Genomic DNA, 20,455 nt, shown 5'->3' with positions numbered 1-20,455 from the left:
CGTACACGCTACAGAAGTGATCGTCAGGATTCAGAGAAGGCAGGGTGCGAAATAAGCAGCCATAATGTTCCATCTTTCACTTACGTTTAAAAATTCAAATTGAGAATATTCTATATTTTTTTTTTATTATTTTAAACATAGAACGTTATGAAAACATAGGTAAATTGGCGAATGTATTTGTAGCCACGACCGGCCAAATAACACCCCGTAAGGTGGTCTCGCTCGCACTAATTGGTTGTTCGGGCCCGTGAATCCAATTAGTAGTGAGCGGGAGCGGGGTATCCTGAATTTATTACGTGGCTCTTGTTTAGTTTGCTGGTCTTTTTAATTGAAACGTAGTGCGTAACTCGCGGCCGCCCGGCTAATGAGCACAGTTGCTTTGGGATCGTTTCACTTTAGCCAGATAAAACTGAATCGTTCCTTTTATTCTATAGGTATACGAAATACCTTCTGGCATAATAATAAGTACCCCTATAGGTACCCTTGAACATAGAAGAGATTCCCCTTAGAAATCATCTTGATTATTTTTATGTGAATTTGTCACTATGTTTCATCCTCTCCTAACATCTCTCACTGGTGCCAGCGTATACCGATAGGTCAACTTTATCCATTTTACGTGAATAGGGTTACCATAATATATAGGTATTTATGACTAAGTATATGGTATAAATTGTGTTATAAGGTTAAATTGAAAAATGATAACGATATTTTTTTTTTTATTAATAATAAAAATGTAAAAGAACTAGATAAAGAGTCCATAATGATTCGTAATGATGCTTATATAAAATATATTTTTACATACAATATATTTTCGCTTTTAAACCTAATTGAAAATGGACGTCTTCTAATTAATACATGTATATTAATTTGTAAGTAATACCTACGTACATGTGTATATTTATATTATAGCAGAAAAATACTTCCCAGTTGTAATTTAAAAATTGACTAAAATAAAACTAAAATTATTAAAAACGTGATTGTAATCTGTAATATTAGGTACGATTAAAATTTAATATTGGAATGTATAATAAAAATGGATAATATAATATAATATATAGTAATATAGATAATTAGAAAAACAGCTAAAAATTAGTCCACCAGAGTAGAAGCTTGATAAGCAATATTATTTAATGCTTTAAATATAAGTACCGCCATCTAGTAAACAATTATTTTAACGAGCAGTGCTCTTCTTTTATTTGCTTTGCCATCTATTGGCCAGTAGTAAATAACTATACATATCTGCTCATAATGTTTGATATCTGCTATTATAATCTTTGTGCTCTAAAATCATTCACTCACTTGAATAATATAATTTCACGTAGCTGTCAAATTGACATTGACAATTAAGTCAACTGAACGAGCAAGCGATAATTTAGTGATGTAAGTGATTTTTTTCATTCGAGTCACTCGGTACTGATAACTTTCTCACACGAATGCCACTCGAGTGAAGATAACACTCTAGTGATTTTTAATTGATTCGAGTCACTCGAAATATAAAACTCGAGTGACTAAAATTTTAAAACAAATAAAACAATAATAATTTTACATAGAAAATGTGTATTCATTTTCTCAAAAAAAATCTAAACAAAATGTAAAAATATAGACCAAACGGTTTCTTCATTGAATACACATCAGCGCATGCACACATTTTGCATCAAAATGGTCCCATAAATCATTCATGTCCTTATTTTCTGGTTGCAGTTTGACGATGAAGACTCCGATTCTGTTCTGATATTATTTGAATTTGTGGATACAGAGGTAGATTCAATTTCACCAATAACGGATTGCATAGGCCTATCAGCATTAGATTCTACGCCAAAACAAAATTTTCTTAAATCTCGGATCCAAGTAGGTAAATTTAGCTGCAGTTTTGTTTGAGTCTAAAATACTTAACCGTTTATCAACAGCATCTAATAGACTTTTTAGTTCTTGAACATTTCTAATCAAAGGAATCACTGAAGACAATGTTGGACATTTCTCTCCGGATAAGGCTGTAGTAAGGTTTTTCAAGAGGTCTTAAAAAGTCTACGCATTCTTGGACCACTTCCCATTCAAAGTTTTGTAAATTATTTGATGAACCAGCCATATCGGACATAATTGCTGATAAAACAGTTTTAATTTTGAGCATTCTATCTAGCATTAAATATGTAGAATTCCAGCGTGTTGGGACATCTTGCTTTAATTTGATACATTTCCATTGTACGTTGCATTTCCATAAGTTTGTAAGACGCTTTGTTGCTTTGTTTGAAATATGTGACTATGGATTGGCATTATTTTATAATTTCCATAAATTAAGGGTTAGTTTTCTTACAGTCAATGATTGCCAAGTTCAAAGTGTGAGCTACACAGTAGCGGTTCCTCTTACTTAAATATTCAGAAATAACTTTCTTTATATTCGGAGCATTATCGAATACTATTGTCACAATTTTTTTCTGTAATTTGCCACTCATCAAATATCGACTTCAGCACTTGTTAAAATAATAGAAGAATGTTCCTCCGTAACCTCTCTAGTAGTAATAGTTTGCGAAAAAAGTTTTGAATTATAAATGAAATGTATTGTAATAGTTAGGTACGCTTTATTACTGTCAGAAGTCCATAAATCTGTTGTAGCAGCCGTATATTCAACTAAAAGAAGAATATCTACAATTACAGTGCGTGCGACATGATAAGCATCAGGAAGAATTTTCTCTCTTAAAAGTTTCCTGCTACAGCGAGTAAACTTGTCACAATTTTAATTTCTTACTCGGTTCGGTATAAACCCTTCGAGTGGTAAGAGTCAACTCGAGTCACTAGAAATTCGAATAGACTCGAGTCACTCGAAACTCGAGTCATCGAATATTTAACTCGAGTGCAAGTAATATAAATACTACCTGAGTCACTCGAGTGAAAAACAACTCGAATCCCATCACTACGATAATTGTTTGGTGTCTAATCAGACACTAGTAATCACTAGACATCAGCGAAATTTTTAAACTTTATTGTCTGTGTTAAAACTTTATTTTACACAAAAAAACAATTTTATCCTCATCGGATAAAGTTGACAAAATCAAACAAAAATGTAAGTGACCTTCTTTTGTAATATTTGCATAATTTGCACATGTATGTAATAAAATATTTTTTCCTTTTACAATTGAATACTTAACTATGTCAGCATTTCACAATTTCGTTTTAGGAGTTTCGTAGATCTTGCAACCTTAACTTTTCACCGACGAAATGAATTAGAAGCAAGGATCAATATCTTTGTAGAAAAAAGCGAACATGCAATTAGTGAAATAAAGAAATTGCAAGTGCAGGTAAGTTTTTTTTTTAATTATGAGAAGTACCCACCAAAACGGGCACCACCTTTTCATATCAGTTTTGTTTCTTTGTTAAATACTTAATTATCATTAATATTTGTATGTATAAATAACTAGTTTTTATCAGTTAATTTGACTAGTTTGTGACTAACATTTTCTTATTCTCTGGGACAAAAGTGCCCTAAATCCTTCTTCAGGGAGAAAGGGATTGTTAGTAATTGTTCATAATGTATCCTATTATATTAAACACCACATGGCATGCCTTAGAATCCACCATGTTTAATTCCTGTTGAAATTACCATGATGGGTCAAATTACCTGCCTGTGTTTACTATTTAGTTTACATTCATTAAAAAAATGTACTTCATCCCAAATACTATGTATATGTCAATTTGCTTACCATTTAAAGCATCCAAAAAGAACCATCTTTGTATAACAAAAGACATTAATGTTATACAAGTAAACTTAGTTATAACTTATTACTTACAAATAATGCAGTAAGCACTGCATTTTGTCATTTTTTATGAATCTACTTCTAATATCCTATAGTGTACAAGTTAAGCTGAGAAGTGTAGACAAGTTATTGTATAAAATCTGCTAATAACATAATCCCCTCAGACACAAGGCAGGGCTTACTTATTGTTAATAGCAATATTTTCAAGGCAATCTTTGAGCAAATTTGATTGTCTTACAAGTGGATATTTTTATTACATAAAAATAAAATGTACACCCATCTTTGCTAATGCTGTGTAAGAAGAATAAAATGAAAAAGTCAGGTTAATTGTCCCATTGTGGCTAAATCACCATGTCTTAATTACAACATATCCTTATTTTACTGTTTTAACAGTATTAATATGTCATTTATCTATATATTTTTACCTTCCATATCTATTAGTATGTCTTTCTCACATTTCTCATGTACTACAGTTGTACAGTACATCCTTTATTGCTGTATTTGGCTTTGTCAGAAAATATTTCCAAGATAAGGCCACCCATGGCTTAAAATATTTATAAACTCCCTCTGTAATTTATAATGCAATAATATATATCTTTTTAGGCTCAGGAGTTTGTACAAAAGTTAAATTGTGAACCAGCAGAGTTGAAGGAACGCTTCCTGTCATGCATGAAACAGCTTGATGAATATACATATCTCATAACAGACTTCAATTTGTGTGTTAAAAAGCTTGGTAAGTGGCTACTTCTATCATTCTCCCCATACAAACATGTTTTTTTATGCAACTTTAAATGGCAGACAAACTACCTGTCCACCTGATGGATAGTGATAACTGTAATCTGTTCAATTCAATTCAATCATTTATTGCTATTTCATGTTGTAACAATATAGGTCTTAAGTTATTAAAGGTAAAGAATCACCATGAGCCCTTGAAGAGCACAGCAATCACATTAATAAATATTTCATAAAGTATATAACTAAATTTTTATATTATATATATGTACATAAACAACAATATGGATATGATTGAATAAACTGGTGCACTTCAAGCATTGCTATTAGGGCTTGCATTTGAATATTTGATTATTATTTCCACTTAAATAGTAAAGATTATATTAAGTATTTGAATATATTCAAATTATTTTGTACCCATATTTTTTTTTATTAAATAAAAAATAAACTTAAAATTAATTTCAACCGAACATTGTTCTTTTTGTTACACTATGTCCTTGATTTTCAGTTTTTAGAAAAATAATAATTGTAAGTTCTTTCATTACCTTCTAGTTTACAATATTTTGACTTTTTTTTATGACATGAGCCATACCATGGACATAACAGAGTATACAGTTTCGCCCATGATATCCCCCATGCGCTGCCATTCCTGAGGACTCAGATGTTATTCCTCTGTACCCTGTAAATTCACGCCATATCCCACCCTTCAAACCTAAACATTTCATTAGTATTCTAATAGCCCTTTACACCATACAATCATTGAATTTCAATTAATATTAATATGTTTTCAACAGAAGAGAACAGCATTGTGGAGTACACACCAGTGCTAGATACGATGAGGAGCTCGCTACCGACTCCAACGCCCCAGGCTCTCAATCTGATGGACGTTCTCAGTGAGCCGATGCCTTCTACATCTACAGCTTGCCCAAACCTCTGCCCCTCAGAGAAACCGGCGCAAGAGAACCGACGTAAAGGGGAGCAACCCCTCATTGAGTTCTCTAGCACTTCATGCTCTTCTGAGAGTGTGCCCGTACACAAGAACGAGGACAAGGAAGTACAGTGCGAAGTGGCGACAGAGTTAAATAAATTATCTCTAAATGGTGAGTGTATGCTTCTCTATAATGTATTTCCAAAAAAGAACAAGAGAAAAAAAAATCTTCAACTAAAGAGTAATACTCCTTCTTAAAAGACTAGCAACACACTTGCAATTTCCATGATGTTATGTGTGCTTATGTACAGTACAGTAATAATTTACACAATTTATCCTAAAAAGAGAATTTTAGATTTTTACGAAAAGTACAATAATGTATCAAAAATTTGCCTATTAAAGATAATAAAAAATATAAGTTTATCTTTCCATCTACCTGTGTAAAGCCAGGACGAATCGCTAGTATGATATAAAAATTATTTTTGCGTGAATTTACTGGATACGTAGGAGTCCCGAGTCTTCAGGAATGGCAACGCATGGGGGGTATCACGGGCGAAACAGTATACTCTGTTATGTCCATGGTACTGCTCATGTCTATAGGCGACGGTTACCACTTTCCATCAGGTGGGCCGTCAGCTTGTTTGCCATTCTAAGTTGTATAAGTTTATAAAAAAAAAGCCTAAAAAATGCAGATTGCACTGTGAAAACATTTTATGACATTTAACATTGTCGTCTATTTTCCATTTATTCCAATTATATTTGTTGATAGAAAGAGATGCACATAATTATTATATTTTACCTTCTACCTTACTAATATCATAAAATTGTAATTAAACGTTCTTTGTACGTGGGAGATATTTATGAAAAATTAATGTGAGGTATTTTAATAAGAGCAATACATGGCAAAATATTTTTTTTTGTTTGTCTATCTGTCACGTTGTTCCTGTATTACGCAAAAACTACTGCACGAAATTGAAGTCGATTTTCACAGTTGTATACCTGAAGGTCCAACTTACAATTTTGTCTTGATAGCCTATCTAGAAATGATCTTTTTCATTGGATTTCGATCTTCTGAAATCTACGCGTACTTGTATTGTAAATATTTTCTCCCTTATTCACAAAAACTAAAGCCTACAATCCTATTTTAATTATTACACTGTTTTGTTACTTTCTTTCAAATTGGGAGTTTAGTATAAAAGAAGGAGACGAAACAGTTCTACAGTCTATAACTATAATAAATTTATGAGAGGTTTGACGTTATTATAAATAAGGGGTTTTATCTATAACTCTATAGTTCTCATCGGTCATTTATTGTTCACATAGCAACACCGTTCAGCGGCGAGCAGTACAACTTGCCGGCGCAGACGGTGCTGCAGTGTGATGTCTTGTACTCATCGTGCACCATCATATCGGTCGACGGCCTCGCGCTATGGATCATCACCGATGACATCGACGAAGTCTGCACGTAAGCAAATACATCATAAAAGTATATTTAAAACTAGCTGTTTCCCGTGTCTTGACTAGCGTGGATCACTATATAAAATATATGCTAAGTTACGATATAACCTATCCTCTGTCCCATTCGTGTTTCAACCGTGAAGCAGCTGTGTTTGCATGGCTGTGTTTCGGTTTGAAGGGTGGGATATGGCGTGAATTTACTGGGTACAGAGGAATAACACCTGAGTCCTCAGGAATGGCAACGCATGGGGGATATCATGGGCGAAACAGTATACTCTGTTATGTCCATGGTACTGCTCATATCTTTAGGCGACGGTTACCACTTTCCATCAGGTGGGCCGTTAGCTTGTTTGCCATTCTAAGATGTATAAAAAAAAGTCGTAATATTTTAATTTCGCTATAACTTCAAAACAAAACGCCAATTTTAATCATTCAAAGACTAAATATTATCTACATAAACTGTACTTAGTGATGAAATAATTTATTTTGATAAGGATTCATAGCATGAGTAAAATAAATACGTTTAAATATAGACCAAAAAAATTCAAGATATTAAAATAAAAAAATTGTTGTTGTGCCTCACTCGACATAGATAGGTATAGTGTGTCGCGGACTTTTTTGTAGATATTTATAAGATCTACAATTAATTAGAACATTTTATGGTTCTATCTTTTATAGTTTAGGCAGCGTACGCAAAATAAGTAACTTTCCTGGTTGGTTTTTTTACACCTTGTGTCCAAAAAACCCAAATATTTTACGGAACCCTATTTTTTTCCAAAATAAAATTTAGCCTATGTTCCTCGTGGATAATGTAGCTTTCGAATGGTGAAAGAATTTTTAAAAACGGTCCAGGAGTTTTTGAGCCTATTCATTACAACCAAACAAAGTTTTCCTCTTTATAATATTAGTGTAGATATATAATAACTATATAATAGTGCACAACTTACCCTTTTTTTTTCAATGTCCTGTACCCAAAGATTAATTAATTAAAATTTACTATATTTATATAAATGGTGCAATAAAGTGTAAATAAATAAATAATTAAAACCGCAGCCTAATGAATGAAATGACGGATTACTACAAGAAGCAACGCGTGGTGCTAACACCGGACCAGATACGCACACTGCACTACTGCGCGTTCTACGACGAGGAGAGCAACGGATACTATAGAGGGTTCTTCATTAAACTTACTGAGGTATGGATATCTAGATTTCTTTTTTTTTTAACTTAAGGCCTACGCTGATTTCAATTTGTCAATTTGTCAGCGGACAAATTCTCCACTCGGCCTTAAAAGTCATTGTATATCTATACTTATAATAAATCTGTAGAGAGGTCAATTCTGTACATGAAATGTATTTTCAAAATAACTATCAGGGGGTGATTAGTGATCGATACTGATGCTAAAAATGCAATCAGTAAAATTTTTGTCTGTCTGTATGTTCGTTGTAGAAACAAAAACTACTTGACCACCCTTCAAGGGTGGGATATGACGTGAATTTACTAAGTACAGAGCAATAACACCTGAGTCCTCAGGAATGGCAATGCATAGGGGGTATCATGGGCGAAACAGTATACTCTGTCCATGGTACTGCACATGTCTATAGGCGACGGTTACCACTTTCCATCAGGTGGGCCGTCAGCTTATTTGCCATTCTAAGTTGTATAATAAAGATTTATGTTAATGATCAATATAATTGTAACTTTCGCAGAATATGGTGGAGGTGTTTTTAGTGGATACGGGCGAGATGCGAACAGCCTCGATCGCTTGTATACAGCCGCTGATGGCGCAGTTTTGCGACAAGCCGCCGTACGCGCGCTGCTGCCATCTAGCGGGGGTTAGTTGCGACGTCATTATATCAGTCATTCCTTATTGTATTTAACTTGACCTCACTCATTATGATCAGTCTACGTAGCTTCATTTCTTAATAAATTCAATAATGAGTTTCACAAATCTATTATTTTTTTTATTATATTTATTTATTACTTAGTTTATATAGATTTTTGTCTCTCGTTTTTTATTAATGTTCTATATACTTACGCATACAATGTATCTTGAAGTATTTATATTTAATTATTTAATAATTAAAACTAAATTTTGCACGATTGCAATTAAAAAGGTGCATAATTTATAAGACAAAATAAATATAGAAGTTACAAAGGAATCACTCATAACTATTTATCATGCAATATATGATGAAAAAAATTGACCCGCTTTTCTCGAAGCATTTGTATGGAGACACTCTATCTATGTAATCTAAGATTTAATTTTTATTTTGTTGCTTGTTATTTGTGCATAATGTCATAGCTTCGTACCATATTTTTTCATCGAAATTAATATAATCAAATTATGATTGAATACAAAGAGTGAACGTTGATAACACAGATGAAGTTAATTCGCCAATAAAAAAAAAGTAAAGTGATCTCCAACAATTTTTAAGCCTCCCATAAATAACTTATCATTTTTCAACTTATATTTCTTTGGAAAAATGTTCAATTTAATTGAGTTGACTCGTTTAACATATAGTTGGACCTATTGGGCAACGAGGATGAGGAGCTGATGATTAAACAAGAGGAGTTTTTGAAGAAATACATCGGACAGCAGTGCCAAATTGAAGTGGACGACAAGTACGTACATATATTGTGCTTTTTTTATTTTATTTTACTTTGAAAGGGAAACATACAATATCTAAGACATATAAAGTAGTATACACAACCATAACATAAATCAGTAAAGTTTCTACAATAAACTAAACCAAATAATCGAGAGCAGATGATTATTGATATTATATATGATATTGATGAACATAAAAATATATATAATAGTATATACATGCACATACATATATATGAATGTGCGTATGCATACACACACACGCACACACACACACACACACACACACACACACACACACACACACACATACGCACGCACGCACGCACGCACGCACGCACGCACGCACGCACGCACGCACGCACGCACGCACGCACGCACGCACGCACGCACGCACACACACACACACACACACACACACACACACACACACATACATACATATACATACATACATATACATATACATATACTTGACAATAAAAAAAAAGTTTTACCATAATACTCTAAACGGCACTCCTTAATAATATTGTAAACTAGTCTGTGTGGTCCCCGGCATAGAATAAGCCACTCCTTCCTTTCCTGTGGGTGTCGTAAGAGGCGACTAAGGGTACTTAATGGTAAAGGGTAGGGCAGTAGCATCCCTCTTCAAATATCACCGAAGCCTATCTGCGGTTGCCAAGCGTGGCAACTACTGGCAAAACTCCCATTATAGGGAAGACTTATGTTCACCAGTGGACAGTTAACAGCTGAAATGTAATGTAAACTAGCATTAGCTCGCTACTTCACACTCATGGCTATGAGAAATAACATGCAGCAGATTTCAAAGAAGATAGCGCATGTTGTCATCTCATTCTATCTCATAGACTGGTTAGCGATAACAATTCTATCAATAGATTCGTTTCTACTTTGTCTTAGGAAGCTATAATATTAGAATTATAATCAAACTTAACTATTAACTATAATAACTTAAATTTGTCCAGCACTTCCGAGTCCCTGGGCGTGTACGTAATCCTCTCGTCTAACAAGACCATAAACGAGCTCATGGTGAAGCAGGGACTCGCCAGCATGAGTAAGTATATCAATATTAAAAAAAAAACTTTATAAACGTAATATTAAGCAGAGTTTTACATACCACGAAAATTGCCACTTTCGACCGTGACAAAATGTTTTTATTTATTTATTTAACTCTTTATTGCACCAGAAACATGAAAATAAACAATTTAAATGAAATACCAGAGGGAGACTTTGTACAAAAGTCGATTGCTTCGGTGCCTCTGTTCCATTCGTGTTTCTGCCGTGAAGCAGTTGTGTTTGCATGGCTGTGTTTCGGTTTGTAGGGTGGGATATGGCGTGAATTTACAGGGTACAGAGAAATAACATCTGAGTCCTCAGGAATGGCAACGCATGGGGGGTATCATGGGCGAAACAGTACACTCTGTTATGTCCATATTACTGCTCATGTCTATAGGCGACGGTTACCCCTTTCCATCAGGTGGACCGTCAGCTTGTTTGCCATTCTAAGTTGTATAAAAATAAAAAATAAAAAAATCACTAGGGGTACTAGAAATTCTGAAGTTCTTTTTTTTATACTACAAAGGTGGCAAACAAGCATACAGCCCGTCTGATGGTAAACGATCACTATAGACTATGGATGCCTGCAACACTAGGAGTATCACGTGTGCTTTGCCGACTCCAAAAAACCTTAATATGTGGTTTATGAAGAACATACTGTTTTATTAATATGTAATATTATATAAAAAAAAACGGCCAGTTCGAATAAACAATCACGAAAAAATATTTAGCATTCAATACTAAAAACATATGTTTGTAATTTTTGTAATATCCTGGTTGGGTCACTTTTCTATTTTTTTAGTTATACTAATTATAAACGACTAAACCGTCTTACAAAAAAAGCGTTCACGCTCACTTTTTATCTTTATCCGAGCAGTAGGTGCTTCATATTATTCTCAATTTCGTGTATAATATAGTATATATCATATATGTGTAAGTATATTTGTTATTCATATATATGTTTATTCGTTTATATATGTAATTTTAGTATGTATGTATATCAATAATTAGTAGTACCGCATTCGAGTATTCTGACACTTCTCTATAGTTGACTGGGAGAGAATGCTTTTAGCATTAAGTCCGCCATGTACACATATCTGTACTAATGAATAAATAAAAATATAATAAATAATTATAAATCCGATCACATGTTCGTCTTATTCAAGATTAATAAATTTATTTTATTTTATACAGTAGATAAACGTACCGTTTCCCAAGCGAACGATGGTGCCCCGCGATCGGTGGACAGTGAGCTCGACATCACCCAGTGCCCAGAGTACGAGGACGCTGTGGAAGCTGTTACGGTAATTAAATGATTTTTATGGCCACAAATATTAATTGGCCACATATAGGGAGAGACTTTACATGACGATAAAACAAAATCAGTTGATCCATCACGACGGATATTACAGCAATTAACTGTGTAAGTTTCAAGGTCCATATTGCTAGCAATAGGGTTTACAATTTTTTTTTTTTATGGATGATAATGTATACGCTGGTGGGGTGCTACCGTTTGAAGGATATTAGGTGAGGATATAAGGCAGGTCAGTTGTGCCATCGTGATGACACCTGGAATTCAGAACGATGGTTTCCAAATAGCACCTAACCTAACCTAATATAACAGGGTATTGCTAGCAATGGTCTTATTAACAATCCTGAGGGTTGCCAGTTTCCTAATATATTGTTCCCCTATATTTGGTCATATGATAATATTTGACAGATTAAAATACAAATCTGCATAGCCCTTAATTTTCAAAATTCTTAAATCAATCTTTATGACAAATCCCTTGACGGTTAGGTAAAGAATACCAAGTGACATATGCCTCTATCTCTGTATACATTTTAGGCTATCCACTGTCATAACTCCCCTCATGCATATATGGTACATCTATTTTATAGGGCTACCATAATCGCGACGAAGCGGACATCTGCAAACACTACAAAGGAGGGCCTGAAAAAACGTGCTTCAAAGGATCGCGCTGCAATAAGAGACACATAATGAAACATCCAGGCAAATATTGTTTAATATAACTAATTAACTTGCACGAAATACTGAAAATGCATGTATTTTTTTTATAATAATTTAATTATAATCCTAATAATGGTAACCCATTTATGAGAATGGCAACTCTTAAAAAGTACCATGAACATCACAATACTATGATGTTTAAGTTGCTATTCATATTTGTAAGCGACGATTGCCACTTTTCATCAGAGGGTTTACCATAAAATGTTTTCCGGAATTTCGGAGCCGAACGAAACAAAAATTTTAAGTCAATATTACATAATACGGACCATTTAAAAATGCCACAAATGTTAAAATATTGGACTTTTATAGGTAGGATTTTTGACAAACAAAATCTTGAGCTTAATATACTAGTTCGATTATGAACAAAAACACGAAATTGAATCCATAAATTTTGAATTTTATTTCATAATAGTCTGTTGACAAAAATACATATAAATCGCCATCTTGTGGCGGATACCATTTTGAAGATATTACAATATTGAGAATTGATTATTGTATTGTCACTAGAACTACTAACTTTATGTGTTCTACCGCTTGTATGACGGATTGTGTTTCGAGGAATTGTTCGAAATGATTCCCACATCAACCTTTTATCATTTCACCCCTCGCCATCGATAGAGAATTCATCCTCACACACTTGAACCTAAATGATCGCGTGCAGCAAGATTACAGAGGAGTTTTCTCCCGCGAACACTCAGACTGTGGATAGAACTATCTACCGAGGTTTTTCCTAAAGTCTACAGTATGGGATTCTTTAAAAAAGTTATATTAAGGTTTCTTCAGTGACACCACTAATGTTACAGACGTTCATAGGCTATAGTGACCGTTTACCATCAAACGAGTTGTATGCTTGTTTGTTCCTTTTTGTGTTTTAAAAAATAAACTAAAGATTAAGAAAATTTTTGCTCAATTGGATGCCAAAAAGTGATTCTTATTTAGCTTACAATATTTAACCTAAACAAACTAATATACACACCGCAACAACGTCTAGGGATATTTCATATAAAGTTCTTGAATTCTAAAAATATTGGCCGTTTTTTTTTTTTTTTTTAAGATATTGTATAGGTCCTTTTTAACGATTCTAAATTTGAATTTCAAAAAATAATTAATGACAATAGATACGCGCGGCATTACTAAGGTGAAATTCGAATGTTTCAATTTACCTATCATAGTTTTTTTTTTTTATTTAAGTTTGTTTTTAATTACAAAAGTTTTAATTAATAAGTTTACTTATTTATTTATACAACTAGAATAAGTATGTACAACTGGAATATCCTCTAACATCAGCTATATTCACAAAATATTGAAAATTAAAATATTAATCACCAATCCATATTACACATATCCACTCCCTATTACAGACGGGTGGACCCTGGACCGCGTGCAGGTGTTCACACACAAGCCATGCCCACTGCCGCCACCGGGCACCTGGCATAAGGTGCTGGTTACATATGTCTGCCATTTCAACCGCTTCTATGTACAGTTTATAAATGAGAAGAAAAAAGGTAATATATACAAACATTTGAAAGAAATGAGTTTTTTTTTTTTTATTTAACTTAGAATGGCAAACAAGCTGACGGCCCACCTGATGGAAAGTGATAACCGTCGCCTATAGACATGAGCAGTACCATGGACATAACAGAGTATACTCTTTCGCCCGTGATACTCCCCATGCGTTACCATTCCTGAGGACTCAGGTGTTATTCCTCTGTACCCTGTAAATTAGTCATTAACATAATCATTAATTAATCATTGTATATAAAATCTTTTAATGTGTCCAATCTAAATTATGTCAAATAAACATTTTACAATACAATACAATAATAACCTGACCATACACAATCTAAGGAAGGCCAATGGTATTTACAAATAAAAAATCGATTATTAAATTTTAAATTTTTTGAATTGGGATTCTACTATATTGTTATACTCCAATTTGAATATGATAATATGGTTGACACATCATAATAGACTATTTTTAAAACTTACAGACCCAGCAAAGGCTTCAGTCGTTACCGCCACCTGCCGGGTTCATTTTTTAACAATATACTCGTAAATTACGAAAATTAATTGAGCCGTTCCAGAGATTTTTTTTTTAATGGATGATAATGAAATGCTCTGTTAGCACATCATAATGAATAGACCTGGAATTCAGCACGATGGTTTCCATGGGGTATCACGTGGAGGTCGACCTAACAGAGTATATTGCTAACAATGGGACTGGTAGTTTGCATTACTAACAATCCCTTCTCCTCCAAGTTTTTGACAGCTGATTGTCAAATTACCTGACTCGTTTTTTTTTTTTTTATCAGCGTTCAATATACTTATGCACGCAATGCACCTTGACATACCTATATTTAATTATTTAATAAATAAAATAAGTTTATAAGCATTAAAAAGATGCAAAAATTATAAAACAAAATAAATATAGAAGTTATAAAGGAATCACTTATAACTTTTTATCGTGCAAAATTGTATGAAAAAGTTGTTCTCGAAGCATTTGTATGGAGACACTCTATCTATGTAGTCTAAGTATATATGTAACATTATTACTATTTGTCGGCCAGAGGAGCCGCTGCCCGAGTTCGGCATAGTGCTGCCGCCGACGTCGCTGGAGGCTCTCGTGCGCGACATGAACAGCCCCGCCACCAGGATGGCGTACAAACGTCCCAAGGTTAGTTCCATGTCAACGCTACACCAATAACATTATGGCCAGAGCTGGATTCAGTCGTATTGGTATTAGTAGGAAAATTGAATTTGCTATACCTTATAAATTACAGACAATACTTCTTTATTTATAATTGTTAGAGGTTTTTTTTATTGAATATCTGTATGTATGTGTGGAGCTATTTAATAACATTGTAAATATATTTGTTATTCATACCCATAATATTCGAGTCTATTATTTCAATTTGTGTACTCCTTATTGAGAGAAAGATAGAAATATATATATTTTTTTAATTTAAGTAAACTTAGATTTAAGCATTTTTAAGTAAATTTATCCCCATTACCGTCCATTCGGAATGCAATTTTAGCGTAGAAGAACGAACAAGAAATTCAGCTGTTGCTATTTCTATTTATAAATGTTTTTAGGACTTTATGTTAGGACTATCTTAGTACTTATTTAAATATTATAGCTATTTGTATTCTCGCTTGTAGTTTCTGTTAATTGTAACATTTTAGCCTAATAGCTTACTAACCAATGTATTGACAAAATAAAAAAAAAATATATGGTCTTTCAGACGACGCCGGCGCCTGGCGAACTAGTGGCAGCCCTATACCCACCCGACGATCAGTGGTACCGAGCACGTGTACGCTTCTCATCGCGAGCCGACCAGAATGTAGAGGTGATTGGCCGACGATTCCAATTTTAATTTTAAATTAAGTAATGACGATAAAGATTCCGACATAGACAATTTAGTTAGTATATCTATTGCCGAAATTCATGCTATATGACTACTGGCATATCATTTTTATTTATATATAAATTTTTGACTTGAATACAGCAAATTACAAATTATACGTAGCACAATAATAGAAGTGAGGTATTATAAACAGGTAACAGTCAAATATGTTCGCTGAGATGTATAACTTCCCAGTTTATATAGATAGTGAGCAATTTATAATTTCAAATTAATATACTTTTTTTAAAAACGTTGTTTCTTAATCTAGTGTAACCGAAAGCCGAGCTTCGTTTAGTGTTGCGGACTCTAATGTTTAGTTGAACGTTGTTTTTTTTTAAAAAAATTATTCATGTTCACCAGAGGGAGACTTTGTACAAAAGTCGATTGCTTGGGTACCTCTGTCCCATTCGTGTTTTAACCGTGAAGCAGTTGTGTTTGCATGGCTGTGTTTCGGTTTGAAGGGTGGGATATGGCGTCAATTTACTGGGTACAGAGGAATAACACCCGAGTCCTCAGGAATGGCAACGCATGGGGGGTATCATGCGCAAAACAGTATACTCTGTTATGTCCACGGTACTGCTCATGTCTATAGGCGACGGTTACCACTTTCCATCAGGTGGGCCGTCAGCTTGTTTGCCATTCTAAGTTGTATAAATAAAAATGTTATACTTTTGTAATGTAGGTGATGTACGTGGACTACGGTAACATGGTATGGGTGAAGGAGGACTGCGTGCGCATGCTGGACCCGCGGTTCGTGGCGCTGCCCGCGCAGGCGGCGCGCTGCTCGCTGGCGGGCGTGGTGGCGCGCGAGCAGACGTCGCGGCAGTGGGCCGCCACCAAGACCGCGCTCGCCAACCTCGTGCAGGACCGCACGTTCGACGCGCACGTCATGTGAGTAAGCCCGCGAGCAGACGTCGTACCATTGTCACGTGAGTAAGCCGTAAGCACACGCGTGCGTATGGCAACAGGAGCCTGACAACTTATAGAGGACAATCCTATAAACTCCTGTACGGCTACCTTTTTCTCAACGTCTTTTATAGGGTAGGCAGAGAAGCATATACTAAATTAGATAAATTTAAGACACCCATAATTTATTAAATATGAACCATCTCGGCACGACGATAAAAAGGAATCGTTATAAATTAAACTTCAAGTTTAAGTAAAACAATTACAGTTACGGTTTTTACTCTTGTACATTCTACAGTTTTCTTTCAGCTTCTCAAAGGTTGACTCTAAGAGATCCCTTTATGGGATAAATCCGCCATTGTATATTAAATCTTTTAATGTATTCAGTATGAATTATGTACAATAAAGATTTTTTTACAACACAATTATTTCCACCCTCAGCTCCCGGGACTACGACGAGATAACAGTAGAATTGTACGATGAGGACGACTACAGCGTCGCAGAGCACCTGGCTGCTCTCAATATGGTGACCTTAGAAGAGTACACGGTCTTCGACGACACAAATGTCACGCAAAAACTTGTCGTACCATAGACTCACAAACTCGTCGTATCATAGACTCACAAACGCCATACCACAGACTCGCAAACTTGTACCATAGACTTACTAACTAATACCATAGACGAACACGTTTAACACTATGATTACTTTGCGATTGGTAATCGAGAAGCTTAAACTAAATGGAAATTTCCTACTTAAATTGAAGTAAGTAGATGTAATGTCATATGTTCTGATTGAGTGGATTTTTTTTTTTTTGTATAATAGAATACTTAGTATAAACCTTTTGCGTTTCGTTCGTCTCGCTTACTCTCCAATTGTTAAGTAACTAGTCGAATAAGACTAAACAGAGATTAATTCGCTATCCCGCTTGCACTAACTAGCGTTATAGAGATAGATGAATATCAGTTCTGTTCACAGTTCACATAGATTACATAGTTACAAATGCGACGCGGATTTAAGATTCGATTCAGTTACATCTTGGATACAAATTTATATTCTTGTTCGTAAAATAATATCATTGTTATATATATATATATACACTATTATAAAATGAAATTAACTCAATTTGTGATTTTTTAAATGGCAACAAATTATTTACAAAATGTAACACGAATAATATCGTGTTTATTTCTGAATTCTGCGTACACTGGACGCTATACTTGCCATTTTCAATTGTTATTTTACGTTACGAATTATATTTTGTTACATTATTACTTTACAGTATACTAACTGTTTATAGTTTATTTTATACCGTCTGTATTGCCTGTCAAATTTCAAATATTTTTATTATTTCTCATCTTTTTTTTTTTGCACTAATTAAAATTTTTTATAATAAAAAGTAATATCGATGTAATTTCCTAGCAACTGTTAAATTAGGCAAATGTATGTCTACAAATTGATTTCATATTTTGTTATTAAAGTTTCTATTTTCTTTTTAATTTCTTTCCAAAATATCTATGATAGTTAATATGTAATTTTTTTTTTTTTTTTTTATAAATGTGTAATTCTTTTTTGTTTACATTTGAATTTTGATGGGTGATAATATAGTATGTTATGTTAATTAAGATTTACTTTTTATACAAAAGTCTAATGACTGCCACTAATGTAAATTAATATGAGCAGTTTTATTTTTTATTTTAAATGTTAAAAATCTCGAATTAGATAGATAGATAAACACTTTATTTGAGCCATTTATGACACACGTAAATTAATAAATAAATTTATACAATCTGATTATTTACATTTTTTCAAATATAAAACAAAAGATTAATATTGGAGATATGTTTTCACCAAGTGTGTCGCAGTGACCCAAAAAGTGAATTAGTATTAATAAGTTCCTATATGTTTGCTTATTTTATAGATCGCTACGAAGATTGTGAGAATGATTAACAAACGTACTTAGTATGCATGAAGGTTACCTTTAAGAAGTAATATATTATTATCTGTGTTGTATAGATATTGGATCACCTAAGTCCTCAGGAATGGCAACGCATGGGGAGTATCATGGGCAAAACAGTATACTCTGTTATGTCCACGGTACTGCTCATGTCTATAGGCGACGGTTACCATTTTCTATCAGATGATACGTCAGCTTGTTTGCCATTCTAAGTTGCATAAAAAAATAACCCCAAACTCAATTATACCATTAGGTGGTCACTGTGGTAGTTTTGCATTATAAGGCTCAATGGTTGTCGTATTAATCGATAATGATGGCCCAAAAAAATCGAACTATACCGATATATCTATTGATTACATTAATAGTATTGATGATAAGTGTTTACGCAATTCTATCGGTTGTAATCGATGTCAACGGTATCGATTATTCGATCGATATTAGAATTGATGTTTGATTAAATTGTACACGTTAATTGACGTTATCCGTCCCTTGAAAGTGCTGTTAGTATTCATTAGTGGAGCCGTGGAGCGATCGGCTTTAGGTTACCTGTCTACACTCACTGCGTCACCGATTTTTGAAATTACCAAATTTCGGTTATGGATAAATGGATTTATTATATACATAAATTTAAGGAAAACGACGCTGCAAATTCGAGTTATGCAACAGACGCTGTTGCATTAACGCGCAGTGCCACATTTTTGTTCGGTACAGTGTATAATGCATAAACGCTTGAGGAGTTAATAGGATTTAAAAAAATTTACTTTTTTTTTCTGAAACAAAAATTTTTATTACCAAAAAAATAAAATAGGGTCTCGAAAAAGAAAGCAATGTGTATTTTTATAATCGGCACTACATAATAATAGGTGTGTAATACCTTGTACAGTCTTTTGTACAGATTGCTACTAACACCAATTTAAGGAATGGTTTACGTTAATTAACATAGGTACTATTATTATTGTCGATAGTATATCGTTGCATTAACTATTATCGATTAATCAACAAAATCTTAAATATATTTGATAATATAATAATCCATTACACAATCAATTGTTGGATTATTCCCAAATTTTATATGAGTTTAAAGAATAACCTCCGAATCTACCGTAATATATAGAATAGTTGCATTTACGATTCCTTTCTGGATTTATGAATTACTATATATAAGTATTTATAACTGTACTGCAGTAGTCACTTGAGAAGTTGAGAAAAGTTTTGACGTTTCATCTCAGACGGAAGTTTGAATCCAAAAATCATTTCGATACAAACTTATGAATTCTTTAAACACATGTTTGATTAATTTATAATATAAATATCACTTGCTTCTCGCTTCAGAAGGCGCGTACAGATGTCCAGTAAGCTACGACAACTGGCTTTCTAAAATGGAAAAATATTAGAAACGCCAGAGGGCGCCACTCTCGTAATTGTACTAAAACTGACAATTCGATTTTGTGGCGCCATTTCTCGTAAATTAAATTCGATTCTGTGGCGCCATTTCTTTAATCTCTTAAATTAATATTTCAAATTGATATCACAATGAAATCTTTAGTGGAAATTTAATTTGTAATGGTCTATAAAACAATAATTTCGCGAAACTAACAAAAAAAAAATA

General features: G+C 33.7%; 1 protein-coding gene across 1 annotated transcript; it reads left to right on the top strand.

The window, feature by feature from the left end:
* The first annotated feature begins 2,905 nt into the window (after positions 1-2,905).
* LOC128202577 (tudor domain-containing 6-like) lies at positions 2,906-20,455 on the top strand. Its single transcript, XM_052903375.1, has 16 exons — positions 2,906-3,058; positions 3,173-3,293; positions 4,353-4,482; positions 5,276-5,581; positions 6,733-6,874; positions 7,921-8,062; positions 8,577-8,702; positions 9,392-9,492; positions 10,462-10,550; positions 11,747-11,856; positions 12,452-12,563; positions 13,943-14,086; positions 15,149-15,255; positions 15,824-15,928; positions 16,668-16,876; positions 17,333-20,455. Coding segments are annotated over exons 1-16 (2,097 nt in total). The 5' UTR covers positions 2,906-3,056; the 3' UTR covers positions 17,484-20,455.

This window comes from Galleria mellonella, unplaced genomic scaffold (genome assembly GCF_026898425.1).
Source record: "Galleria mellonella isolate WM207_F2 unplaced genomic scaffold, CSIRO_AGI_GalMel_v1 utg139, whole genome shotgun sequence".
In the NCBI taxonomy this organism is placed as follows: Eukaryota; Metazoa; Arthropoda; class Insecta; order Lepidoptera; family Pyralidae; genus Galleria; species Galleria mellonella.
This window is presented reverse-complemented; position numbering and strand designations above follow the sequence as displayed.

Excerpts from the sequence above, each read along its gene's own strand:
- LOC128202577 (XM_052903375.1), top strand. Across the intron at positions 15,256-15,823 it reads TGGCGTACAAACGTCCCAAG|ACGACGCCGGCGCCTGGCGA; the intron begins GTTAGTTCCATG and ends ATGGTCTTTCAG. Across the intron at positions 16,877-17,332 it reads ACGTTCGACGCGCACGTCAT|CTCCCGGGACTACGACGAGA; the intron begins GTGAGTAAGCCC and ends TTCCACCCTCAG.